The sequence below is a fragment of the Oryctolagus cuniculus genome, chromosome 12 (assembly GCF_051225735.1).
Source record: "Oryctolagus cuniculus isolate XC-2025 breed Fujian yellow rabbit chromosome 12, ASM5122573v1, whole genome shotgun sequence".
Classification (NCBI taxonomy): Eukaryota; Metazoa; Chordata; class Mammalia; order Lagomorpha; family Leporidae; genus Oryctolagus; species Oryctolagus cuniculus.
This window is the reverse complement of record NC_142878.1, coordinates 87150875-87177603: the sequence shown is the minus strand read 5'-3', so window position 1 is coordinate 87177603 and position 26729 is coordinate 87150875. Positions and strand designations below refer to the sequence as shown.

Sequence of the window (26729 nt, the reverse complement as noted above, 5' to 3'; positions counted from 1 at the left end):
CTTCCTTTTGCCGTTGGTTCACCCTCCAGTGGCCGCCACGGCCGGCGCATCGCATTGATCCAAAGCCAGGAGCCAGGTGCTTCTCCCGGTCTCCCATGCAGGTGCAGGGCCCAAGCACCTGGGCCATCCTCCACTGCACTCCCGGGCCACAGCAGAGAGCTGGCCTGGAAGAGGGGCAACCGGGACAGAATCCGGCGCCCCGACTGGGACTAGAACCCCGGGGTGCCCGTGCCGCAGGCGGAAAATTAGCCTAGTGAGCCGCGGCGACAGCCCGGGTTCTGCTTATGTAACGAGCTCTCAGGGGAAGTCCGTGCTGCTGGGCCGTGGACCACACTTTGAGGAGCAGGGCTCTCAGGGGTGCAGTGTCCGGTGGGGAGGAGCAGAAAGGAAGCACAGCCCAGGGGTCTCCAGGCAGGCGCCCCTGCAAGAGTTGTGGAGAGGTCTCTGGAGACTGCTCACCCCCCCCCCCCCCCCACAACACTGGGAGGAAGAGGCTGCTGTTTTCCTGGGCTGTGTGCTTGTCTGGAGTTTGGAAGGCGGAAATGCGCTCTGAGAGGGTAGGAGGAAGAAGAGGAGGAGGAGGAGGAAGGAAGGGGGCCCCATCATGTATGTGTAATGTGTGGGGGCAGCTGCCTTTTCCCTCGGCTGGACAGTGATCTAGAGATAGCAGAGTGAGCCACTTCCTGCCGCCAGCATCTCACGGGACAGCGCGGCGGAAGGCGGTGCAGACCGGATTGTGTGGGGGTCAGAGGGGCCGGGCAGTGGAGGTGGTGAGGAGTGATGGCTGAAAGCGGAGCAGGGGAGGAGCAAGGAGCAAGCACTGAGAAGGTGCCCAGTGCCCCTTCTTCCTGCATTCCTGCCACGCCTTTTGTGTTCACCCTTTCCCAGCTGGTCAGGCTCTTGGGTGCCCTCATGCTGCCCTGACGTCAAATCGTCCCCACTGGCCTGAGTGTAGTTGAATCCTGCCCGTGGGTGGGAGAGTGGCCTGATTCGATTCATCCACACCGGGGGCCACGTGACTATAGACCCACTGGGCACGCCAGCATCGCGCCGCCCGCCGATCCCTCCCTGCTTCTCCTCCCGGCCTGAGCCTGAGCCGTAGGGAAACCTGGGGCTCTGAACAGGTCTCTTTTGCTGTGGGTCCTGACACCTAAGGGACCTGCGGTGGGGGAGCCGTGGGGACAAATCCAGATGTGCCGGGTGCAGGTGTCAGTTCAAGGAGAAGGGGTCTCTCTGCCTCCACAGTGGGCACCCAGCAGGAGGCGAGGGTGTCTGAAGTTTGCTGTGGTGGGGTGATTTTCACACTGAGTTCGCTGTGCAGACTTAGGGGCTGGTGTGTGTGTGTGTGTGTGTGTGTGTGATTGTCAAGCAAGTGCTTTGTGCTGTGCCCTTTTCAAATTTTATCTTTGCTGTGATCTATCTTGTGCATTAAACCACTATGTAAGATTTATAAGGGGACTTCAAACTAGGAAAATGAAATTAAAAGTTTATTTTGGTGTAAAACTTTTTGAAATCCATGTGTAATTTTTTTCCTAAAATATACATTGCTTTGATCCCCCCTATATGCATGGAATTTGTTTTTGTTTTTTGCACCAAAATCAACTTCTCTCTCTTTTTTTTTTTTTATTTATTTGACAGATAGAGTTAGACAGTGAGAGAGACAGAGAAAAAGGTCTTCCTTCTGTTGGTTCACCCCCCAAATGGCCACCATGGCCAGAGCTACGCCGATCCGAAGCCAGGAGCCAGGTGCTTCCTCCTGGTCTCCCACACAGGTTCAGGGGTCCAAACACCTGGGCCATCCTCCACTGCCTTCCCTGGCCACAGCAGAGAGCTGGACTGGAAGAGGAGCAGCTGGTACTAGAACCCAGCGCCCATATGGAATGCCGGCACCGCAGGTGGAGGATTAACCAAATGAGCCATGGCGCCAACCCCAACTTCTCTTTTAATTACATTTTTTCCTGTGAACTTTTTGACATCGCCTGTGTTTGAAGAAAGTGTTTTTAAATGCAAGAAGGGTTAAAAGTGGTTGTCCCTGGGGAGTCGAGCTTGGAGGAGGAAGGATGTTGCCGGAGGATCTTGCTTCCATTGTAAAGCCTTCTGTGCAATGCCATTTTGCCTTAGCGGTGCTCATGCGTATTACTCTGCTAAACACGTAAATTAAAGAGATCAGTGCTGTAGTGCAGCGAGGTAAGCCACTGCTTGTGACACAAGCATCCCATATCGGAATGCTGCTCAAGTCATGGCCGCCCTGCTTCCGATCCAGCTTCCTGCTAATGTGCTTGGGCAGGCAGCGAATGATGCCCTAAGTACTTGGGCCTCTGCCACCCCCAGCTCCTGGCTTCAGGCTGACCCAGCCCAGCCCTGGCTGTTGCAACCATCTGGGGTGGGGATGAATCAGCTGATGGGAGATCTCTCTTTTTTCTCTCTGTCCTTCTCTCTGCCTTTCAAATAGCTCTCTTTTTTAATTTAAATAACTAATGAAAAGAAATAGACCTCTGACACTGAAGCAAGATGGGAAATCCTTGCCGTGGGAGAAAGACGCAGGACTGGGAGCGGAGAGATCTGGGGGCTCAGGCGTTCGGCTGTGAACTTTTCTACGACCTGGCCCAGGCGGCTCTGAGTCTTTCCTCAGCCGTGGCACGGGAGAAGAGCCGGTCCTTCCCCTCCTCTGTGGTTTGACCCTGCTGTTCCAGGAGCAGCTGTCGGCAGTGGGGCCAGAAGTGTCCTCCCAGTCCCCACGATGCCCGGGGTGGACACAGGTCTAGCACCTACCACATGGGTGGTCCCAACCCACACCCACACCCACACCCACACCCACGGGCTGGCCAGATAACTGGTGGGCTGGAGATGAGGGAGATTTTGACTGAGTTAGATTGCTTTTTCCCAGCCCCTGGCATCTGTGGGAAGAGTGAGTATGCAGGTTTCTTGCACAGCACATGCGCTGTGCCCCTGAGCTGGGTGTAGTCCATGTCAAGGCACAGTAGGTGCCTGGCATGAAGTTGGATGTCCTAAGGAGTGGAAAGAAGTTTTGCAAATTGGCTCCACTGTTCAAGAATGGATACTCAGAGTCTTTGGCTCAGCCAAGATAAGAGGAATGAGGATGGGACATGGTAGCTGCCTTCTTCCTGCATTTGGTGGCTGCTGCACGCGTGGGGCACAGCATCTTGTGTATCTTTGTGTCCCCAAGACTTATTGGGCACTTCGGATGCAGGAAGCATGACAGTGCATTCACTCCTGTCCTGCGGGCATTGCTGGCCCCGGTGGGATCCAGGCAAGCACTGGGGAGAGCAGTCCAGGGCAGTGCCCCATGATGGGGAGGATGCCGAGCCATCCTGCACAGGGCACCGTGGTTATGGTCATGGCAGTCTCAGCTGCTCCTGGATGAGCTTCCTGCCAACGGCCCGGGTTCTCCTCAAGTGGTGAGCCCACCCAGCAGAGTCTTGGGGACCCAGACAGAGAGCAAGGACACGTCTCTGTGCATGTGGGAGTCTTGCGAGCCAGGCCCAGCCTGCGGCAGTAGAACCTGACCTGGAGGAAACTGGGTGGGGGCAGGTGGCCTGAGGGAGACAGTCTGTCCCTTGGCTGTCCTGGGCCCTGACGTGTTGAGACACCACCTGGCTTCCCCTCTCTGCTCTGGAGGGAGGCCAGGACCTGCCAGCTCTCAAGATAAGGCAGGAATGCACCCGTCTGGCTCGCCCGGGCTGTGGGTGAGCCAGGGACTGCTCAGTGGGCTGTTGGAATTCTTTTCCTGGGATATTGAGAGGACGTGGGTGCCAGTGTCTGCTATGGATCATGACACTCATCGTCCAGTTGGCTCACCCTTCCTCAGTTGGAACCCTTCTGTGGTCAGCAAGGACGTACCAGGCTCTGGGTTCTCATGCTTCTTGAATTGCATTTTCTCAACTGTCCTGTGAGATAAATGGATTATTTTCATTTTACAGGCGAGGAAACTGATGCTCAGAAAGCTAAAAATAAAACCATGAGCGACAGTGTTTGCCTGGTGGCATTCGCTGTTCCGGGCACTTGCAAACGGCTCAGTGCACTGAATCCTCACCACAACCAGCGTGGTGGCTGTGGTCCCCGCCTCAGGGATGGGGAGGCTCGCCCAGGCTCCCACAGCCAGCCTCCTAGGCAGCTGGGGTCTGCGTGATCCTGGGGTCCTCTCCAGATCTGAACCCCTGTGCTCTGGACGTGCTGTTCTCCTGTGCAAGTCCAGTGTGGGGCCCCTGGAGGCAGCTCGTGGGCCATGCTTGATGGGTGGGCATTATGGAGGGATGGGGCCATTCTAGATCTCAGCCTGGGTAGACGGAGGAAAAATAAGTCGTGTTGAAGATGACGCATAACTTTCCTGCGTCCTGACAATGAGCCTTGAATGAAAGCTGTCGGGCAGTGCCAAATCCTTAACGACTTTGGGCAGAGTCAGAGGAACGGGCAGGAGTGGCAGCCCCCAAGGCGCCTGGTAGCTGCTAATTGGGGGTAGTGTTGACAGAAGAGATGGCACAGCCATGCTCTGAGCCACTGGCCCACCAAGGCTCTGGCTTCTGCTGGGGGCCGGCGCTGGGTGGGAGGAGGAGGTGGAGAGAGATGTGTTTCCAAGAGGGCTTGCACTTGCTCCTTCTGCCCCTCCCTGCCCTCCAGACTCACGGGCACGGGCGGGCAGGCTGGGTGTGGATCTGCGTTAAATCCCTTTGAGGGCGGGGGCGAGGGAATGGGCCACCTGCAAGCCTGCAGGCAGGAGGAGGCGGGGTGGCACTGCCCATTCCTGTGGGAAACCCTTTCTTTGTGATTGCTTTGGCCACTGGGATCCGCGGTGACTGTGCACTGGTCAGGGCCATGTTGGAAGGCGTACTCTGTGGCTCACTGTGTCCCGGGCCAGTGAGTCCTGCAGCATGGAGCCACCTGTAATTCTTCCTGCTTGTGAATGCCCAGGATCACAGGGAGAGGCACTGAGACCATTAGAATCTGAAAATACAGATGCAAGGTCAAATGCCAGCCACAGACCCTCTGCAAAATTATGATTTTGCAGACCTGTGCTAAGACCTGGACAGGTGCATTTTTAGCAGGCTCCCCAGACTGCTCTGCTGCGCCCCTGAGTCTGAGGGCTACTAGCACAACGGAAGGAGGAAGGAACTGCACCCACAATCAAGGCCGCCACGTTGTCACCGACCACCAAGACAGCAAGGAGGAGCTGGGGGAGATTGTGGCAGGTTCGTGGTCTGCAGCCAGGAAGGGGGTGAGCCTCCCAGGGCAAGCATATGTCTTTGTGGGCGTCATTTTGGGAAGAAGAGCCTGGGAACCCTGTGAGGAAGGGCGCCACACACCTCGTGGGTGAAGGGGGAATTTGTTGTGCTGGTTGCCCCATAGATGTGGTGTGCCCTGGGGGCCCAGACATGCTCACCCCCAGATGCTGTCCTGTCCCGTCCTTGATGGACGTCGGCCATCAAGGGAGCACAGTGACTTTGAAGACAGGACAGGGGTGAGGGCTGAGGGATACTGGTGGACCCTCCAATCCTGTGTAGCAGGCTCAAGGTGTCACCTGCACAGAGTACCTAGCTGTCCCACACTGTCAGAAGTCCCACGGAGGCACAGACTTGCTGCTTGTGAACACCCCAGGGTGCAGCAGTTGGGTGACTGAACTGCCAGGAGAGGGAGGCGATGGTAAACCTGGTTCCCACCATCAGGAGCTGACAACGGCCGGGAGCTCCTGTCAAGACAATGTCATGACTGAGCCGCGACAAAGTTGGTTGGGGAAAATATTTGTAAGACACGTGACAAAGGGTTAACATCATAAATGTGTCCTAGCTTTTATATACAATAAGAAGAGGCCAACACCCCAACAGAAAAACCAGCAAAGCATACATGAGCGGGGAGTTCTGGTGACCAATACACATGGGAAAAGACTGCACGCTTACTGGTAATCAGCTTTAGGACAACACAGAAATACCACCTTTCAAGTATCGCAGTAGTGATGCTGGAAAAAGCACCAAGGCCGTGTTTGGCAAGACGAGGGGAAGCCTGGCTGGGGCGTAGGAGTGGGCTGAGGTTGTTTGTAGTTATTAATAGGGTTAATCAGTCTTTCTGGAGGATGATCAGTTAAGCATCAAAAAACCTTAAAACTGTCCATATCTTTGATGAAGGATGCTTCTTCTTCGTATTTATCTTAAGAAAGACAATCAGAGAATGTATGCATAAGTTATGCATAAGTTATTTATAGCAGTGTTATTAATGATATTAAAATTATAATTGACATTAATGAGTTAATGATATTAAAAATTGTTTGACCCTGTGGTTAAGTCACATCTAGGATGCCTGTGTCCCCTGTTAGAGTACCTGGCTCTGGCTCCTGACTCCAGCTTCCTGCTAATGCAGACCCTGGGAGGCAGCGCTGATGGCTCAGGCCATTGGGTTCCTGCCCAACAAGTGAACCAGTGGACGGGAGCTCACTCTCAAATACATTTGTTTCTAAATTGCAGATACATGTCTAACATTAAGAATTGTCTTTAAAAACCATGGTTTATCTGTACGATGGGCCATTATGCAGCCATTAAAAGCTGGATATTAAGAGAACTTTTAATTATGTGGGAAAATGTTCATGCTTTATTATTAAGTGAAGAATTAAAGAAGAAAAGTAGGCTCCAAACTCATATATACAGCATTCCTCTCCCTTATATTAAAAATAAATAAACAGGGGTGGACATCTGGCCTAGAGGTTAAGACACCATTTATGATGCTTACACGCCACGTTGGAATGCTTGGCTTTGACTCCAGCTCCCTGCTATTGTAGACCCTGGGAGGCAGCAGTGATGGCTCAAGCAGCTGAGCTCCTGCCATCCACGTGGAAGATTGCATTGCAATCAGTCAGGGCTCCTGGCTTTGGCCCTAGCTGGGGGCCGTTGCAGGCATTTGGGGAATGAATCAGAGTTTGGGATTTCTCTCTCTCTCTCTCTCTCTCTCTGCCTCTCGAGGAAGTTAAATTAAAAAAAAAAATAAATAGAAATGACTGTGGTTTGCACCAGGAAAACTCTGAGAACAGACATCAGAGGTAATGTGGTTATCTCAGAAGATGGGATTGAAAACAAGTTTTTAGCTTCCACTTGGTGTTTTTCTGTTTTCCTTTTTAAATAATGGGCGTGTTTCTTTAATAATAAAACCTAATCAGGCCGGCGCCGCGGCTCACTAGGCTAATCCTCCGCCTAGCGGCGCTGGCACACCGGGTTCTAGTCCCCGGTCGGGGCGCCGGATTCTGTCCCGGTTGCCCCTCTTCCAGGCCAGCCCTCTGCTGTGGCCAGGGAGTGCAGTGGAGGATGGCCCAGGTGCTTGGGCCCTGCACCCCATGGGAGACCAGGAAAAGCACCTGGCTCCTGGCTCCTGCCATCGGATCAGTGCGGTGCGCCGGCCGCAGCGCGCCAACCGCGGAGGCCATTGGAGGGTGAACCAACGGCAAAGGAAGACCTTTCTCTCTGTCTCTCTCTCTCACTGTCCACTCTGCCTGTCAAAAAAAAAAAAAAAAAAAAAAAAACAAAAACAAAAAAAAAACCTAATCAAGCAAGGGTTTTCCTTTTTAAGCGAGCCTGCCATTGCTGTGTTCCTTCTGCCTTGAGGACCTTGGCAGATGACAAGGCCGTCCCAGCCTTCCTGCCTCTGCAGTTTAGATCATCATTTCTACAAAAGCTGGCTGAACACCTGTTTGGTGCCCGGGGCTGAGCTGGGCCCTGAGAGATTGATGAAGATGACAGCTCTCCCCCGCAGGTCCCTCCAGGATGCTTGGTATTTAAGGCTAAGATGAGTGCCTAGGTCGTTTGCCCTCAAAGTTCATTTGTGGCCTTTTGAGTGTCCAGCATTTTGCTGGCTGTGAAGATGGTACGGGGGCGTCTCGCTGAGTGCCTGAGAGCTACCCTTCTTGCCTGAAGCCCTGGTTCCCCTCTGTCTTTGGAAATGCAGTTGGCAGCTCTTGACTGATAAATCAGTAGGCTGCAATGATTTCCAGGGGACCAGGCCCTGTGCAGTGCAGTGGGACATTGAAAAATCACGCCATGTGTCTCTGGATTATGTCTCACATGGATGCATGCATGTGACATGCTGCCATGTGTTGGACAATCCTAGCAGGATAAGTCAGATAAGGAAGCAAACTCTGCTCTCAGGCTCAATGTGCTCCTATGACCAAGTGTGCAAGAGTATAGGAAAAACCAAAGCAAAGTGCTGTTCCCGGTTCTCTCACTCAACAGTCAACACAGAACATATCCGAGACCCTCTATCACCAGCCTGTGTGGCGATTTCTTCCCACCAGCAATGTCCTGCAAGTTTGTTCTGACATCGTCTACTGGAGGTAGAATCACATCCCACAGATTGAGGGTTCAGTCCCACCTTCAGTGCCAGTCGCAAATAGCGGGTTGTCACCCGTGCTTCTGACCTCTAAATTCTGGCTATACATCAGCATCCCCAAGATCACCTTCCTTGGGTCTGACTAATTTTCTAGAGCAGCTCACAGGACTCATGGAAACACATTTCCAGTACAGAGGATCTTAGAAAGGAGGCTGATAAGGAGACAAACATAGTGAGGAATGGAGAAGGGGTGTAGAACTTCCCACCAGGGAGGGCGCAGAGTAAAATCTCTTATCAGGAATCCCCGCATGGTCAGCTGTCTCCAAACCCAGTCCCTTTGGTTTATATATATATGTGTATATATATATATATATATATATATATATATATATGAAAGAATTACACAGAGAGAACAAGAGGCAGAGAGAGAGAGAGAGAGAGAGAGAGGTCTTCCATCTGCTGGTTCGCTCCCCAGATGGCCACAATGGCTGGAGTTATGCCAATCTGAAGCCAGGAGCCAGGAGCTTTTTCTGGGTCTCCCATGTGGGTTCAGGGGCCCAAGGACTTGGGCCACCTTTGACTGCTTTCCCAGGCCATAGCAGAGAGCTGGATTGGAAGTGGAGCAGCCAGGACTTGAAGTGGTACCCATATAGGAGTCACAAGTGGTGGCTTTACCTGCTACACCACAGCAGGTTCCCTCTTTGGGTTTTTATGGAGGCTTCATTACATAGACAAGAGTGATTAAATCATTGGCCGTTGATGATCAATTTAACCTCAGTCTCTCTCTCCTGGAGGTTGAGGTGTGTGGGAGGGTCTCAGCGCTCTAACCCTGCCTTGGTCTCTCCTGTGATCTGTTCCCCTTCTGCCAGCTACCATTCAGCTCATTAGCATAGGAAAAGACCCTTAAGGCCAGGGAGGTTCCAAGTCTCTTAGGAGTTACATGGCAGGAAATGGGCATGAGGAGCAAGTATGTGTTTCAGAAGACCACAGGCCTCAGGAGAGAAAGAGATTTGGAAGTTAGTGGTGGAGCCAGGACTCCTAACCTCTGCTCTGCCCACAACATGGGTCAGCACAGTGCTGAGTGTTTGGGAGGGGCAATTTTGTGCACTGTCAAGTGGTGATCAGGAAGCCAATTTGGGATAAAAGATTCACAGAAATCAAGAAACAGAATTTACCATAAGTGGCCAGGAGTTGAGGCTGTAAATGAAATTATAGCAAGGGTACTTGGGCATTAAAATCCAGGTGTGCAGAAGAAAACGGGCAGAGAGGGGCCATAGTGGGTGGGGCTGTTGCCTGCAGTGCCGGCATCCCATATGGACGCCGGTTCTAGTCCCAGCTGCTCCACTTCCCATCCAGCTCTCTGCTGTGGCCTGGGAAAGCAGTAGAAGATGGCCCAGATGCTTGGGCCCCTGCACCTGCATGGGGGACCTGGAGGAAGCTTCTGGCTCCTGGCTTCAGATTAGCGCAGCTCAGGCCGTCACGGCCACTTGGGGAGTGAACCATTGGATGAGAGACCTTCTCTCTCTCTTTCCCTCTGCTTCTCTGTAACTCTGACTTTCAAATAAATAAGTAAATCTTTTTTTAAAAGAGGGACAAGGAATAATTGGTAACAATTTGGACATACGTCTGCATCCATATCCACACCCATGCACAGTCCTCTGCAGAGCCACGTGTTCAGTGTGAATTTTAGGAAAGTAGGAAGGCCTTCTGTCCCCATGTCATTTCTCCACCTGCTCAGTGTGTGCCTAAACCTGCCATTGTTGACGCCCCTTCTTGGCCAAAGGTGCTCTGTAAATGGGAATGTGTCACCTTGGAGAGAAGTCAACCCTGGGCGATGCTTGATCACCTTATATGAACTTTGGGGAAGATCACAAGGGATGTGACCAGGGAGAGGCAGAGGGTTCGCAGGCTGGGGATGGGGATCTGTGGCCCTGGAGGGGAGTTGGGAGGCAGGTGTTCTAGAAGATGCACTGTTTAGTTCACCACTTGATAAGGATGACTGTGTGTCCCACAGTCAGGGGGGCACCTCCACCATCTTCTCCCTTTTCTTGCTCTAAAGCATGAGTGCCTATTCGAGGTTTTATCTTTCACGCACAGTCTCTTGGGCTTTGCTCAGGCTGTGGTTCTGGCTGATGTTTCAAGCAGTGAGCAAGAAGTTCATGCCGCTGAAGTTCTTTCATGAATCGAATGGACATCGACAGTCAGGAGCTCGAGTGGTGGGAAGGGTGCCTGACCCAGCCGGGCACGCCTGGCCACTTGACTGCTTCTTCTCCTTCCTGTCATTGCCACAAGGAAGAGAGGCAAGGGGAAGTTCATATTCCTGGTATTTCTCTGCAAGGAAGTGGTTATTTAACAGGGAGGAAGTGGGGTAGAGAGATGGGGACTTGGGGACACCACAGGAGAGTTTGTATAGCATCTCCTGCCTCTTCTCTTCTCGCAGATATTTCTTTCACATCCGTGCTGTATTTCCTTTTCTTTGTGTTTCTCTGCTCTCTGCAATAGCTTGTAAGTCCTTCATGGTGTGGGGTATCTCTTCTTTGGAGCACTTAGGACAATGATTGGCAAATGGGGGGAGGGGCAGGCGTTTAGCACAGTGGTTAAGTTGCCACTTGGGATGCTCACATTCCATGTTGGAATGCCTGGTTTGAGTCCCAGTTTCCTGCTAATGTGCATCCCTGGAGGCAGCAGGTGATGGTTCAAGTATTTGGGCCCTTGCTCCCAGTGTGGGAGGCCCAAATTGAATTTTGGGCTCCTGGCTTCAGCCTGGCCCAGCTCTGGCTATTGTGGGTATTTGACAAGTGAACCAGTGGATGGAAGATCTCTCTCTGTCTGTCTCTTTGTCTCTCTTGCCTTTCAAATAAAAAGAAACTAAGTAAAAAATTTAAAAATAAGTGAGGGGTGGCAGTATAAACTAGTGAAGAGATGGATGGACAGCTGGATGGATGGGTGGGTGGATGGGTGAGTGAGCAGACGGGCGAGTGAGCTCAGCACTGCCCCAGTAACCTACAGCAGGGCTGTGTCTAGAGTGAAGATGGTAGACTGAGGGAGAGATCAGAGAACACCAGGCCGTGTTGTCCCTGGAAGCCTTTCTCTGCATTGCCAAGGGCAACTCATGCTGAGCCTAATTTATCTCAGTCTTGGACTGTGGAGCTCCCTTCATTTGACAACACCATCCACTGTGCTTTTACTTAGAGCAGGTTCCAAAAAAGGCATCAGCCCTCAGCCCGACTTGGCTCTGCTCAACAATTCCTTCCTTCCCTGTGTCTTACGGATTTTTTGGATAACAGCAGCAATACAAGCCAGAGGAAGGAAGTTAGGCTGCAGGCCAGGGAATGAAATGAGCAAACCTGTGCAAGCAGTGGCCACAGGGCAGCCAGGGCAGCCAGGGCAGCCTCCTGTGGCTCTGTGGACCAGGGTCATTGATAGGTCAGGTTGAAGCCCTCGGGCGACTTCTGGCTCCTGATGCTTACCCTACTGAGTTTGACTTAGAGTAACTTCTCCAAGGACCGGACACTCATTTTGAGAAGCATCCATGTGGTCTGTTCTCCTTGTTTTAATTTATGGCTTCCCATGTCTTTCGGGTCATCCACGAGCTAGTTTCCCCAGTACACAGGCACTGTGTCCCCTGGAACTTTTGGGGTTCCGTGAAGCTCCTTCAGTCATCAAGGGAGACGAGTGTGGTGGGTGCGGTGCCTCTCCCCAAAAAGAAACGCTGCCTTGTATCTGCTTTTTTATTTATTTTATTTTATTTTGACAGGCTGAGTTAGAGAGAGAGAGAGAGAGAGAGAGAGAGAGAGAGAGAAAGGTCTTCCTTCCGTTGGTTCACCACCCAAATGGCCGCTACGGCTGGTGCGTTGCGCTGATCCGAAGCCAGGAGCCAGGTGCTTCTCCTGGTCTCCCATGTGGGTGCAGGGTCCAAGCACTTGGGCCATCCTCCACTGCCTTCCCTGGCCACAGCAGAAAGCTGGACTGGAAGAGGAGCAACCGGGACCAGAACTCGGTGCCCATATAGGATGCCGGTGCCACAGGCGGAGGATTAACCAAGTGAGCCACAGCACCAGCCCCTCGTATCGGTTTTTACACATGAAATTTCTGCACGAGGTTTATTGGAGAGGAGGATCCATACCTCCAATTTCAGAACCATTGTCGAGAGAATAGAAAGACTGTTGTGGCTAGGTGGCCAGTCCGTTTGACGATGGGCTTGGCTCCCTGGCTGGGAGAAAAGTCCTTCCGAATGGCCGGGAATCTCTTCTGTTTGCAGGTTCTGGTGGACACCTCTGTTGCTCCAGACCCTGCACCTGCTGCTGGCTCTACTGCGCTTCCTGCTTCTCACCCCTTGTTGCCTGCCTAGTTCCTGACATGCAGTCCACCTGCTTTTGGTAAATGTTTGCCCCTTACCATCACCTCTCTGGCCTGGAATGCTGACCTGCTTCCTGCTCCCTTCTGACAGCATTATGGTTTTTTTTCACTTGATTTTGTCTTCCTGGATATCTGTTCCCTTCCTTGCTGTGACCTTGGGTGACTGTTTTAAACTTTTTTTTTTTTTTTTTTTTTGACTTCTTAGATCCTGGCTGTCCCTGGAGGCCCTGGTCTGTCTTTTTTTTTTTTTTTTTTTTTTAAGATTTATTTATTTAGTTTAAAAGAGCCACAGAGAGAGAGAGAGAGAGAGAGAGAGAGAGAGAGAATCTTCCATCTATTGGTTCACTCCCCAAACGGCTGCAATGGCTGGAGCTGGGCCGATCCAGAGCCAGGAGCCAGGAGCTTCTTTAGTGTCTCCCATGTGGGTGCAGGGGCCCAAGTACATGGGCCATTTTCCACTGGCTTCCCAGGTGCGTTAGCAGGGAGCTAGATCTGAAGTGGGGGCAGCCAGGATTCCAACTGGAACTCCTATGGGATGCCGGCACTGCAGACAGTGGCTTGACCCGCTTCACCACAGCGCCGGCCCCAGCACTGTCTACTTTTAGGCTGGGATCTGAGGGTGGAGCTGAGTGAGGTTCAAGACTTGTGCTGTGATTGGAAGATGGGGATGAAGGATTAATGGGGGCGACCCAGTGGGCAGAAAGAAAGAAAAATTCACCTTCCCGGTGACAGCGTGGTTTACGCGGCACTCTCCCACTCTTGTCTCATTTCGTTCTCATCCGCCTGGCGGCTGAGGCAGTCTTGTGTCTGTTACACACAGGAAGTGGAGGCTCAGCCTTCTGTGATTTGCTAAAGACTGCAGAGCTGGAAATCCAACTTGACTCTAAATTCTGAACCTGGGTGACACCAGCCTTCTGTGCATGGTCATAAGAGCTCAGAAACAGGTTGGTTGCTAAACAGTGAGGAAAGGTGCTCATTCATGGGCATTAGGAGTGGCCTGGCTGGAGCTTGGGTGTGTAGGGAAGGCAGAGAAGACCAGGCAGAGGAGTGGGGAGCTCAGAGACACCATCCCAGACAGTCTGTGGCCCTGGGGTCTGGGTAGGGGCCCTCTGGGGTCAGGCTGATCTCTTCTGCCTTTGGGCCGCGTTGGCTGGAGGGCCCATTTCTCCACCTGTGGGGTTGCACCTGCAGTGACTTTGCCTGGAGATCTGGAAGCATCTCTGCTGGCTAGTCCCTGAAGCTGGCAGGGTAATTCCAGAGGAATTGCGGCTCATTGTTCTCCAGGGTGGGGAGAGGAACTGCAGTGACTGCTAGGGGAAGCAGGAGGAGGAACCCGACGGCCACATCCCTCTGCCAGGAACACTTCCTATTTGAGCCCTCTCAGCTCGCGTGACATCGATTCCCCGGGTTGGGCCCCTGTGCTCTGTGCAGCTCTGCCTCGGCACACCTGGGTTGGAGCAGAGACCAAGACTAGTGGGGGACCTTCCCAGCCTCCAGTGACTGGCCTGTGGTCATTGACAGAGCAGAGCAGGTGTGGGATCAGCCAGGGCTCACTATAGGGAGTGGGGCCGGGGGTGCAGTGAGGGTGGCCCGCCTTGGTCCAGGTCATGAGAGCGTTATCTTTAGAGAATTTGAAACCATTAGTAAACATGTGTAAAAAGCAGTGTGCTTTTTCTAGTCACCATGTGCCGGGGACCCCAGTGCTGAGACACCACTCCCCTCTCCTGTTCCTCACTAGTTGGGCCAGCAGAACAAGGTGTTTGTCTCTGGCTTTGTGTCCTGGCCCTGCTCCTGGTCCCGACGTCCAAGTCACTTCACTTCTCTAAGCCTTGGTTTTCTTATCTGTAAAACAGCACCAAGAAGGATGCTTGCAAATAGTAAAAGGGAATGAGGGGAGGCCGGTGCTACGGCTCAATAGGCTAATCCTCCGCCTGCGGCGCTGGTACTCCGGGTTCCAGTTCCAGTTGGGGTGCCGGGTTCTTTCCCGGTTGCCCCTCTTCCAGGCCAGCTCTCTGCTGTGGCCAGGGAGTGCAGTGGAGGATGGCCCAAGTCCTTGGGCCCTGCACCCCATGGGAGACCAGGAGAAGCACCTGGCTCCTGCCATCAGATCAGTGCGGTGCGCCAGCCGCAGCGGCCATTGGAGGGTGAACCAACGGCAAAAGGAAGACCTTTCTCTCTCTCTCTCACTGTCCACTCTGACTGTCAAAAAACAAAAAACAAACAAACAAAAAAAGGGAATGAGGGGTTCGTGATGTGGCTCAGCAAGTTAAGCCACCACTTGTGAGGCCGGCATCTCATATTGGAGCACTGGTTCGAGTCCTGGCTGCTCCACTTCCAATCCAGCTCCCTGCTAATGCACCTGGGAAGGCAGTGGAGGATGGCCCAAGTGCTCGGGCCCCTACCACCCACATGGGAGACCCATATGGTGTTCCTTGCTCCTGGCTTCAGCCTGCCCCAGTCCTGCCTCTTGTGGATATTTGGGAAGTGAGCCAGTAGATGGAAGATCTGTCTCTCTCTAACACTGCCTGTTAAATAAATAAATAAATCTTTTAAAAAGAGACAAAATGCATACAAAGTTAGCTTATGGGGAGAAAACAGGAGGTGAACGTTGCAGAGCCTACAATATGGGCTGACATTTAGGCCACGCCCAGGTCTCACCACCCTGCCAAGGTGGTGTGTGAAGAGTTTGGGCAGGCTTGGGCCAGGTTCTTCTGTGGTGCTCAGGAGGGGCTGGGGTGGTTTCTGAGCTCTGGGGGCTGCTCCAGGTGGGCTCTTTCCACGTGACATCCAGCAGACAACAGGAGAGCCCTTGCAGGGTGCCTGGAGAGGCCCACGTGCCGGTGCCACGGCACTTCCCCCGGAGCTGAGTGACCGAGGGGCTGCAACCTGTTCCTGACATAGCTGTGGGACAGCGTGCCGAGCGGGGTCGGTGTGTTGCGGACTTAACTGTCCCTCGCTAGGCCACCCTGTGGGACTTCTGCAAGCTGGCTGCAGACTCCCGGGTCCCAGCACCCTCACCTCCTGCATCCCTGCTGCTGGGTGGCAAAGCCCTCAGTCGTTTGTGATTCTCTTAGCAGTTCCAGGAGGTGGGTGATGCAGCTTTTATCATGCTGGGGGCTTGCCCAGGCTGCCCAGGGTGAGGGCCGGGCAGTGGCTGGGCTCTGAGAACCTGTGTCTCCTGATGCCAGCCCCGAGATAGGAATTGGAGAGCGGGGGGAAGGCCTTCAGTTCTGTTCCCTGTGGTCGCAGGCTCCTTAGAGCTTTCCCACCTAGGTAAGACCTCAGGTGGCAGAAACAAGAACCGAGGGGACCAGTTCCTGCTCCAAACTTACAATGCTTTGATGGCAGGTGCAGGCTGATGGCCGGCCTGTTGCTGTGTGAGACCCTGGATCAGGTGCTGACTGTTGGCACACACTGCAGCATGCAGGCTTTGTGTATGAGCATTAGCGATTCAGTATTGGCCTGATGTTTGGGTGAGTGTGGGCAGTGCCCTCCTTTGAGGTCGGATAGCTCTCCTCTGCTCCCTCCCTGGGTGGTGCTCTTAACCCAGAGGGACCTCATATTCCACCCCTCACTGCTGTTGCCTTGCTCCATGGCTTCTGCGCTGTGGGCCTCAACTTCTGGTTGCAGGGCCTTCCTGGTGTGTGGTCAAGGGCTGGTCACAGTCATCGCCTGCCCCCGAGTCCGCTGGTGCCCTCTGATGTGTTCTGCCTCTGTGCGTTTGCTGTGGTGCAGTGTGCAGGGGGTGCCTGCAAATTTCCACTCCGACAACCCTCCCAGAGCCCAGGGGGATCGTCTGTGTTGCTCTGCAAACACATACGACAGCAGTCAGACTGCTGACTCTCAAGCCAAAGCCATGCCTGTGCAGAGGCAACCCCTTACCTGTAATCCTTCCCAACCCCCCTTCACCCTCCGTAGTTGGATCAGAGAGCGGCAGGGAAGTGGAACAGCGCGAGGCACAGGGAGTGCTGGTAGCAGCAATGGCGCGGTTTCACCCTCTGTGAAATGGAGACAGCGAGAGGGCTGCTGCCCTCCAGGGTCACCCCTGGGACATTCAGATTTCTGCCTCTCCAGGAGTGAGTGCCACCCGCCAGTAGATTGAAAATTCCCTGGGTGACTCCTCTGTTCGGGCAGCAGTGAGAACCACTGCTCTGGGAGCAAGAGTTGGCTAATTGCTTAGGACAGTAATAGCCCCGTGACTGGTCGTGCCCTGGCTACACGCCCCAGGCCATTCCACTCTTGCTTGGCCTTCCCACGAGCCATTTATTAGTCCTGACTCCAAGACGGGTATGTCCAGTCTTCACAGTTGTCTAGCAGGGAGTCGTACACCCATTTTACAAATGAGAAGACTGATGCTCAGGGCAGGTACAGACTTGCCGCCCCAGGTGATGGCACAAGTCCCTGAGGCCAGGCCTGCTTCTCCTTGAAGTCCCAGGGGCTGTGTCTGTGAGAGGGTGGTAATGCCCAGGGTAAGGGGGAACCTGGCCAGGGACCTTGGCTCTCATGGAGGCCCCTCTAGCGTGAAGAGCGGCCGGGTGAGTGGTGTCGCCTGGTATGTGGCTCCCACTCTCAAAAAATACCTCCTTCTGGAAGGAGGCGGAATGGCTCCCTGCCCTCCCCGTCCCCCCCTCTCCCCTCCCATGGCTGCAGCTGCTCTCACAGAGAGAAAGCTTGAGGCAGCAAAAGCAAACACTTGTCTGCATTCTGAGGGTTTGAGGAATTTTTGAGGTGTGCAATAGAGAAAAATGCCGGTTTCCCTTCTTTTTTTTTATAGCTTTTTAAAAATTTTTATTTATTTATTTTTATTTGTCAGGCAGAGTTAGACAGAGAGAGAGAGAGACAGAGAGAGAGAGAGAGAGAGAGAGTTATAGACAGTGAGAGAGAGACAGAGAGAAAGGTCTTCCTTCTGTTGGTTCACCCCCCGAATGGCGGTTCCAGCCAGTGCACTGTGCTGATCCAAAGCCAGGAGCCAGGTGCTTCCTCCTTGTCGCTCCCCCTCTTCGTGGAGGAACGACACTAAACCCTGCCTAGGCTTCATATCCGAGTCACGGCACCATTATGTCGCTCCCCCTCTTCGTGGAGGAACGACACAGGACCCTGTGTTGTTCTTTCGTCTTCTCGGCCCTCCCCGGGTTTGCTGCTGGTTCTTCCCGGGTTGGCTACCGTCCCTTCCACCTCTGTGGAAGGGCGGTTCCCCCTGCCACTTTCCCCACTTCCACGGGGGAGCGGCACACCGCTGGCCGGCTCTCTCGGGGGCTGCTCAGGTGTTCCTTCAGATAGATGTTCCTGGTGCATGTTGTCTCTCTCCTCCTTTATAGTCCTCTTCCACCAATCCCAACTCTGCTACCCACACGCCGAGTACGCTGCTCTCCTCCAATCAGGAGCAGGTCCTGCAGCTTGTTGGTTGAACTGGAGGCAGCTGTGTAAAAGCTGTTTCCTCCTCTCCCAGCGCCATATTGTGGGAGAGCAGATGCATAGAATAAGTCTTAATTCCAGTAACTTAGTCTAGTCCGAGCTGCTCCCCACACTCCTGGTCTCCCATGTGGGTGCAGAAGCCCAAGCACTTGGGCCATCCTCTACTGCACTCCTGGGCCACAGCAGAGAGCTGGCCTGGAAGAGGGGCAACCAGGACAGAATCCGGCGCCCCAACCGGGACTAGAACCCGGAGTACCAGCACCACAGGCAGAGGATTAGCCTAGTGAGCTGCGGCGCCGGCCCGGTTTCCCTTCTAAGGCACAGGCCAGCTGTGTCAAGCTGGCCTGAGCTGTTCTTCAGCCCTTCTGTGGTCCAGACACCATCAACAGAGGGCAGGGCTGAGAGCTGGACCGCTGGGCGCTGGGCCTGTCCCAGAGCACAGCGGTGCCAGCTGCCTGTGTGTCCTGGGAGCGGAACCTCGCCACTTTAACCCCTTCAACTCTGCTGTCCCCACCAGCTGGGTCACCCTCGGGCTGCTGTGGACAGGCCGTGGAACTGAAATGCCAGGCCCTGCCAGCTGCAGTCCCCTGGGAGAGGGGATGGAGGGAGAGTTCAGGAGTGTGGCTGCCCCGATGCTTAGACCTGCGGCCGCCTGGGGCTGGAAGGTTTGTCGAGGGTTTGCTGGCACCTGCTAAGGGATTCGATGTGCCCAAGGCCCAAAGGCTTTGCTGCCCAGCACACAGCAGATGCTTAGACCATTCTGAGTGGATGGAGGAGGAGAGAGACACATGGTGACATCTTGATGGCGTGGCGACATCTCAAAAGCAGTTGCCATCACGAGTTATTGGAGTGTTGGTGAATCTGTGTGGTGTGTTCAAACAATTCATGAAAAATGCATCCTATGAAAAAACTGCATGAATTTCACTTTTTTCTGGCCCCAAAGGAAACTTCTCTTTGAGTTCTGTTTCCATGAACTTTTTGAAGCGCGCCCGTATTCTTTGCTTGCTCAACTTGACTTTCTGGTTGTGGTTGTCACTCAGGTTGTCTTGAAGACAATCTCTCTGAAGGTTATTCTGATAATGGCATGGGCCTGATGCTGGGCTGTTTTCTGAGGTTGGAGCAGACACCCAGGGCCCTCAGTGGGGGTCACATGAACCCCAGGCCACTCAAAGTCCATCCTTAGCCTGGACTCTGGTGGCCCCTTATGGAGCCTTTACGCTGAGCCATGAACTTTCTGAGCAGTGGCTATTTGGGGTGGCATTTAAGTGGGGGCCAAAGTAGAAATGGTGGAAGGGGAGTGGGGGGATCCCAGGACAGGTAAACACTGGCAGTCCCCAGGGACTTACCTCCGCCCTGCTGATTGCTTGGCCTGGGATGGAGAGGCAGACAGTGGCTGCCCTGGGCATGGGCAGTCTTTAGAGCACCCAGGGTTGCTGGCTCAGGGCTGTCGGTCCCTGGAGTGACGGGTTCCCGGGCCCAGCCTGGGTGCCAGTGCCTGAATTGACGAAGCGTGGTCTTGAGTCCTGTAGCTGTCTTCGAGGCGGTGGACAGTGAGGTGAGCTGGCTTTGAGGCCTGGCTCTGCTGTGGCTCCTCAGGTGCGTCACCTGGCTTCCCTTGGGCCTTGGTTTCCTGGTTTCACAGCCCCTGTGCTCACACCAGTCCTCTCACTGGGGTGACTTCTCCCTGTGATGGTCAACCTTGCGAGACTGCTTCTGCCACAACCCACAGCCCAGGCTGCTTCTGGACATTGTGTTGTCATCGGGGGGACACTAGACTTGGAGTCCAGCTGAGGCTTTGCTAGGACAAGGTGGTGGCTACCTGACCAAGTGCATCACCTTCCAGGGCCCCGGTGAAAGGTCAAGGATTCCTAGGCAAGGAAGGGAGGCCCGGTACCCAGCCCAGCCCAGTCCTGGCTTGTCGGCCACGTGCAGATGCTGGCGGGTGGCGTGATCTGTCCTGTCCTGCGGTGTGACCTTGAATCAGCATGGCCTGTTGATTGAGAGAGAGGGAGAGGCCACCTGCCTGACAGCCGCAGTGGCGTTCTCACCGTGTGCATCTGTGTGCCCACAGCGGTCAGTTCGCCATCGTGAAGAAGTGCCGGGAGAAGAGCACGGGGCTCGAGTACGCAGCCAAGTTCATCAAGAAGCGGCAGAGCCGGGCCAGCCGGCGGGGCGTGTGCCGGGAGGAGATCGAGCGGGAAGTGAGCATCCTGCGGCAGGTGCTGCACCCCAACATCATCACGCTGCACGACGTCTACGAGAACCGCACCGACGTGGTGCTCATCCTAGAGCTGTGAGTGGGGCAGCAGGGACGGGCAGGGGGAGGCGGTGCCAGCCCCAGGCCCGGGAGGGCAGCAGCAGCACCCAGACCGAAGGTCGGCCTCGAGAGAGGGCATCAGTGGCCCTCAGTTCTCCATCTGGAACAGGGCTGGAAGAGGGTGGGGCTTGCTGGATCACAGGGGTGGAGGGCAGTGGTCCAAGTACTGGCTGCCACTATGCCCTGGGGGCCAAAGGGAATAGACACTGGGTCCTCCCCTGATGGGAGGGGTTGAGAGGGATTGGTGGGAGGCAGGAAGGGGCTGCAGGAAGGGATCTGTTCTTTGAGGAGGGGAGGAGCCAACAGCTCCTAGGGCTCTATACAGCCCTGCTCCCACCTTTCCCTGGGGAAAACCTACTGCACCTGTGCTTTGTCCAATGCCTCTGTTAGTTTCACCATAGCTGCTGTTTAGAGAGCCCCACTAGAAGCTGAGCCGTCTGAGCAGTGCTGTATCTTTGTCATCCTGCTCTGTCCGTGACAGACGGTGATGAGGGAGGCATCTCACTAGCACTGTGCTCAGCACTCATGTTTCTTTCTTCAATCCTCCCAACCATGCTGTCATACGAATGCTCTTCTTACCCCCATTCTACAGATGAGAACACTGAGGGACCAGGGCACTTACAAGATCCCATAGCCTGGAGGTGGCAGGGCCAGGACTGGGGTCAGCACGGCTTGTGTACACAGCTGTGAGCACAGGGTGGGCTGGCCTTATAGCTGGTCTAGCCAGGGGAGACCTCACAGCGTTCAGCAGAAAAGGGAAAGGTGATACTCAGACCACAGGGGTGGGGTGGCCACCCTGGTGAGCTGAAGGCATTGTCATGGAACAGACAGGTGGGACTTCCACAGAGAGTAGTTGGGGTGGAGCTGTGATACAAGACAGTAGCTGTGTCCAATCAAGCAGCCAGACCCCGTGTTAATGTTCTGAGGGGTGGGCATTTAGTGTGAAGGTTAGGATGCTACCTGGGACACCTGCCTCCCGAGACAGAGTGCCTGGGTTCAGGTCCCCACCCCACTTCCAGTCCAGTCTCTGGATTGGCCTGTCTGACCTCCAGATGTTGTGGGCATCTGGGGAGTGAACCAGCGGATGGAAGATCTTTGTCTCTGTCTCTGTCTCTCTCCCTCTATTACTCTGCCTTTCACATAAAATAAATTTAAACAAAAGAAGGTATGAGGGGAGCCTTCAAATAATTGAAGAGATGTTTGGAGTCCCTTAAGCATGTGTGCACCTGCCAGTTAGCAGGGGGATGGTGGCATTTGTCTCAGCAGCCCCTGATTTTGTGATCTTGAGCAAAGTCACCCCCCCCCCCGAGCTTCAGATCTTGTCTATAAACCATGTAGCCATCCTTACCCAACCCTCAGATTGGGGGCCACCTGACATTTGAAATCATTCTATCCTGGACTTGGCAGGGTGCAGACTGAAGTAGCAGAGATAGGCATTTGTGTACTCTTGTGTGTGACTCTTTAAAAAAAAAAACACAAAGATTTATTTATTTATTTGAAAGGCAGAGTTACAGAGAGGCAGAGGCAGAGAAAGAGAGAGAGAGAGAGGTCTTCCATCTGCTTGTTCACTCCTACAATGGCCAGAGCTGAGCTGATCTGAAGCCAGGAGCCAGAAACTTCTTCCAGGTCTCCCACATGGGTGCAGGGGCCCAAGGACCTGGGCCATCTTCTGCTTTCCCAGGCCATAGCAGAGAGATGGATCGGAAGTAGAGCAGCTAGGACTCGAACCAGTGCCCTTATGGGATACTGGCACTGCAGGTGGCGGCTTTACCTGCTATGCCACAGTGCTGGCCCCAGTTGTGTGTGACTGTTAACGTCATCCAGCCCAGGGTTGAAATGTGTAGAAATGTGCTAGCCTCTTCCCCAGTTCCCAGTGCTCCCCACATTTCTCCTGTGGACCTCTTGGCCGGTTGCACCAGCCTGACGCAGACAGTGGGGTCCTCCAGGTGTGGCCAGCCCAAGGGGTGGCATGCACAGTTGGCATCCTGATTGCCAGCACAGTGACAAACCCCACGGTGCTGGAAAGGCCACGCCACTTCTCTAAACTCTATTGTTAAAAAAAAAAAAAAAACCACAAATTCATAGGAACTAAAAGAAATTACATGCATAATTCTGCCATAAAACACAGCTCTTTCTCTTCCTGTGGCTCCTCCCAGCTTTATTTGTGTACAATCATTGTCCAGTTTCTTGCTGTTCTTTCCCCCCAGTTAATACAATTCCGTAAATAGCCTTTTCTCTTTTATCTGACTGTCCGTGTTTTATTGATTTGTCTGCCAATACTGGGTCCCTGTTGTTGGACATTGGTTTGTATTGCTCATCATTTCACCATTACAAGTTCTACTGGGAAGCAATTTTCTTCCCACAAGGTTGGCTCATTTTTCTTTTGAATTCTTTTATCTAAATCCCCAAGAGGGACTAGGTCAAAGGCAGATGTTTTTAGGGCTTCCGATAGTTTTGCTTTCAAACGCTGGTGTTGATTAACCAGGGCTGCCTGTAACATAGGTGTGTTTTCATTTGCCACCAATTGTGCCAGCCCCTGGGTCACTGGTTTTGAAACCTGTTTCATTACTTACTGATCTTTATGGCTATTCCTTGATGGTGTGCTTATGTTTTAATTACTGGGGAAATTGCCCGCTTTGCTTGTGTGTGGAATCTCAGGAGTGGGGTTTGGGGTGCCCTGAGGATGTTCCTGAGGTCCTCAGGGGCTCAGAGGCGGCCCCCAGTTATGTGCACACTTCTCACTCAGAAGCCCCGATATGCCTCCCCTGACATACGTCCTCACACGGGGGCTCCTGTGCCTGGCTTGGGCTGCTGGCCCATTGAGTTCTGTCTGTTCACAGTTTTGTTTTAAGATTTTGTTCTGGGCCCAGCACTGTGGCATAGCAGGTGAAGGACCTGCAATGCTGGCATCCCATATAAAGGGCACCGCTTCACCATTTCCTATCCAGCTCCTTGCTGGTATGCCTATGAAGGCCAAGTGCTTGGGTCCCTGCCCCTATGTGGGAGACCCAGAGGAAGCTCCTGGCTCCTGGCTTCAGATTGGCCCAGCCTTAGCCATTGCGGTCATTTGGGGAATGAACTAGCAGATGGAAGATTTCTTTCTCTGTCTCTGTCTCTCCCTCCCTCTCTTTTTCTAACTCTACTTTTCAAATAACAATAAACAAATCTTAAAAAAAAAGATTTTATTCTATTTATTTGAAAGGCAGAGAAACAGAGAGGGGAAGAGACAGAGAGAGACTTTCCGTGTGCAATAGCCAGATCGGGGCCAGGCCAAAGCCAGGAGCCCAAGGACTTGGACCATCTTCTGTTGCTTTTTTTTTTTTTTTAAGATTTATTTGAAAGGAAGAGTTACACACAGAGAGAAGGAGAGGCAGAGAGAGAGAGAGAGAGAGAGAGAGAGAGAGAGGGAGGTCTTCCATTTACTGGTTTACTCTCCAATTGTCCGCAACAGCCGGAGTTGTGCCGATCCGAAGGCAGGAGCCAGGAACTTCTTCCAGGTCTCCCATGCGGGTGCAGGGGCCCAAGGACTTGGACCATCTTCTACTGCTTTCCCAGACCATAGCAGAGAGCTGGATCGGAAGTGGAGCAGCCAGGACTTGAACCGACACCCATATGGGATACTGGCACTGCAGGTGGTGGCTTTACCCGCTACACCACAGAGCCAGCCCCCCTCTGTTGCTTTTGCAGGCACGTTATTCTGATTTGAAGCAGACAGCCAGGACTCAAACCTGCCCTCCAATATAGGTTGGTGGCGTTGCAAATGGTGGCTTAACCCACTGTACCACCATACCAGCCCCCATCAGTGTCCGTCTCCTCCTTTACATCCAAGCCCATCTCACTACCCTCAGAGTGCCTGCCTCAGGAATGCTCAAAGGGTATATGAAATTAGACCCAAACTTGCCAAGACTGAACAGGCCTGAACAGCGTGGGCCAGGGTCTGTGGGTGGAGGGGTCTCCCAGGAGAGGCGTTAATTGATGGGGCTTGGTGCTTTGACTTGGTGACTCCTCTCCGGCTGATCAGAAGTCTTGGGCCTCCCGGGCCTCCCTGGGACCTGGCGGGTTAGTGGTTGCCCCACACTTGAATGTGAGCACCAACAGCCGCCCACTCAGCTGAAACCCATTCAGCTTCAGATTTTCGGCAGAGCCTGCCCTCTAGCAACTGCTGTTCTGCCTCTGCTGTGCAAGAGGGCATGAGCAGCCTTGATTTAAGTCCCTTTCAGCTGCTGTGATCCCAGCTGCAGCCTCCTTAGAGGCCATGGTCAGGTCATTGGCCTGATCGGAAGCAGGCAGACGGGGCTCAGCAGGCAGGGTTGGGCAGGGTTGAGTTGTTCAGACAAGGTAGAGAGGATGTGTTCAGAATCTCATAGGCTAACTCGTGCCGCGTGTGGCCATCACCCTGAAAGATGCAAGTGAGACCTGTAGGCCCCTGACTGCCTCTGGGGCCGCCCCGGCTTCGAGCCTGTGGAAGGCAATACCCTGGCTCGGACCTGCTGCTTCCCCGAATCAAACCCAGCTTCCTGGGCTCCGGCAGCCCCGGCCACATCCCTCCCCCATCAGCCACTCGCTCCCAGCAGAGTTCCAGCAGGCAGACCCACCTGCAGGGAGCACCGAGGCCGTGCTCAGAGCTCCTGGGAGCACTCCAAGAAGGGGGGTGGCCAGGCTGTTAGGGTTTGCTTTTCTCCTTTAGGCTGAAGAAACGTGAGATGAGAGAGGGAAGGCGTGTGGAAGGAGATGGGGCGGGATTCGGCCCCGGGCCTTAGCTCTGGGAAGGTCTTGGTAGAAACCATAGTGGGAAAAAGGAAGGAAAACCTTGCAAAGAGGTGGCTGATCTTGGGTGCGGAGGCCCCCAGCTGGGCACCCAGGGCTCCAGCAGTTACTTGGGCAGGCTCCCGCCTTTCTGAGTCTGCGGGAGATGGAAGGGCCAGGAGCCACGTGGCTCCCCCTTTGTCAGCACAAGGAGACCATGTCTTTTCAGGTTTCCTGCCTAGTTCACACCTTTAAGCAGATGGCAGGTTACCGCCTTGCAAAGCCCTCAGCCAGCAGGGAGGAGCCTCTTGTTTGTGGCTTTGGGTGATAGAATGTCTCTCCAGGGTAGCCATCATCTTCTATATTGGTGCAGCATTTTACTTACAGTAGGACTGGTGGGATTTCCCCAGGATCACAGCCTCGTTCAACCTGGGCTAGGAGGACGGGGCAAGGCTGGGTCTGTGTGTTGCAATGGGGCACTGTGGACTTGGAAATTCACAAAGGACTCTGCACAGGTCTCTTGCTAATGCCAAGGCTTCGCTCTCCATGTGACATGGAACATTCTATGTCATGTTGACATTTTTAGCGTTTTGTTTCTTCCCTCTGTTCTTTATTCCACAAGGTCCTGTTGAGGGTCTTTTTTGCACTAGGTACCATGGAAGTCACAATGATGTAGCCGGGGAGAGAGAGAGACAATAAGGAAGCCGAGGGTGGTGAAGCCATGGATGCAGCCGAGCAGGGATGTCGGAGGACTGCCCAGTGCCTGGGCTGGCCCTGGGGCACTCCTGTTTGCATCAGCGTCTCAGGCTTTGCAATACAGAAGGAGCACAGGCAGAGGGACATGTGCTGGACTGGGCTGAGAAGATCTGGGTCTAAAGCCTGGGTCTGCTGCCTCCTGGCTGTGCGACCTTAGGCAAGCCATTGCTCTCTCTGCGCCCGTTTCCTCGTCTGACACACGGGGACCTCCGTCTCCCTCTTGGGGTGGATGTGAGGCTGTAGTGAGGCAATGTTTGGGAAAGCAGCTCGCGCAGGTGGCAAAGCTGGACTCTAAGGCAGCCCCTCGGCCCCCTCGGCCACCTCTGGCGATGACAGGTGCACGGTGCTGAGCTCACCGCCTTTATCAGGGGCCTCTGATTCAAGATTCCTCCCACTCCCAGCCCCACCCGGAAGGTGGCATGAAACAGTTTCTTTGTCCTGTTTCACAAGAAAAGCTGAGCCCTGGAACTCCCACATGCCCCGCCCTAAGGTAAAGGCTGAGGCCACTGTGCTGGCCCTTTGACCCCAGCCTGCAGAGCAGACTCAAGGTTACTGCTTCTGCAGCTGCAAGGCGATCCAGCTGCCAAACCCTGCCCCAGGTGGGGGTGGGGCACAGGATGACCTCACCCTTGAGACGCTGAGGAAACAGCGCACCAGCCTTGGCCTCCACACCAAGGCAGCCACTGCAGGCCTCAACTCATCCAGCGCTCTCTAAGGTTCCAGCAGTCAGTACCCTCCAAGGGGCCGCCTCAGCTCACTCTCTGCACCCTTCCATCTTCCCCTTCTCTCCTTTATCCCCATATTTTATGATTTG

The 26729-nt window shown here is 53.9% G+C and overlaps 1 protein-coding gene across 8 annotated transcripts in view; it reads left to right on the top strand.

Annotated features, from left to right (window-relative positions):
• DAPK2 (death associated protein kinase 2) overlaps positions 1–26729 on the top strand; it is a 121537-nt gene that overhangs the window by 51942 nt on the left and 42866 nt on the right. For 6 of the 8 annotated variants that reach the window (XR_007910155.3, XR_016218244.1, XM_008268912.5 and 3 more), the window contains exon 3: positions 20168–20389. Coding sequence is in view for 5 of the 8 variants with exons in the window: in XM_008268912.5 (XP_008267134.3) it covers positions 20168–20389 (222 nt within the window). In the remaining 3 variants the exon portion in view is untranslated. Of the gene's footprint in view, positions 1–12588; positions 12702–20167; positions 20390–26729 lie in introns of those variants that run through there. The other 2 variants (XM_089310538.1, XM_008268911.5) reach the window with 1 other exon arrangement.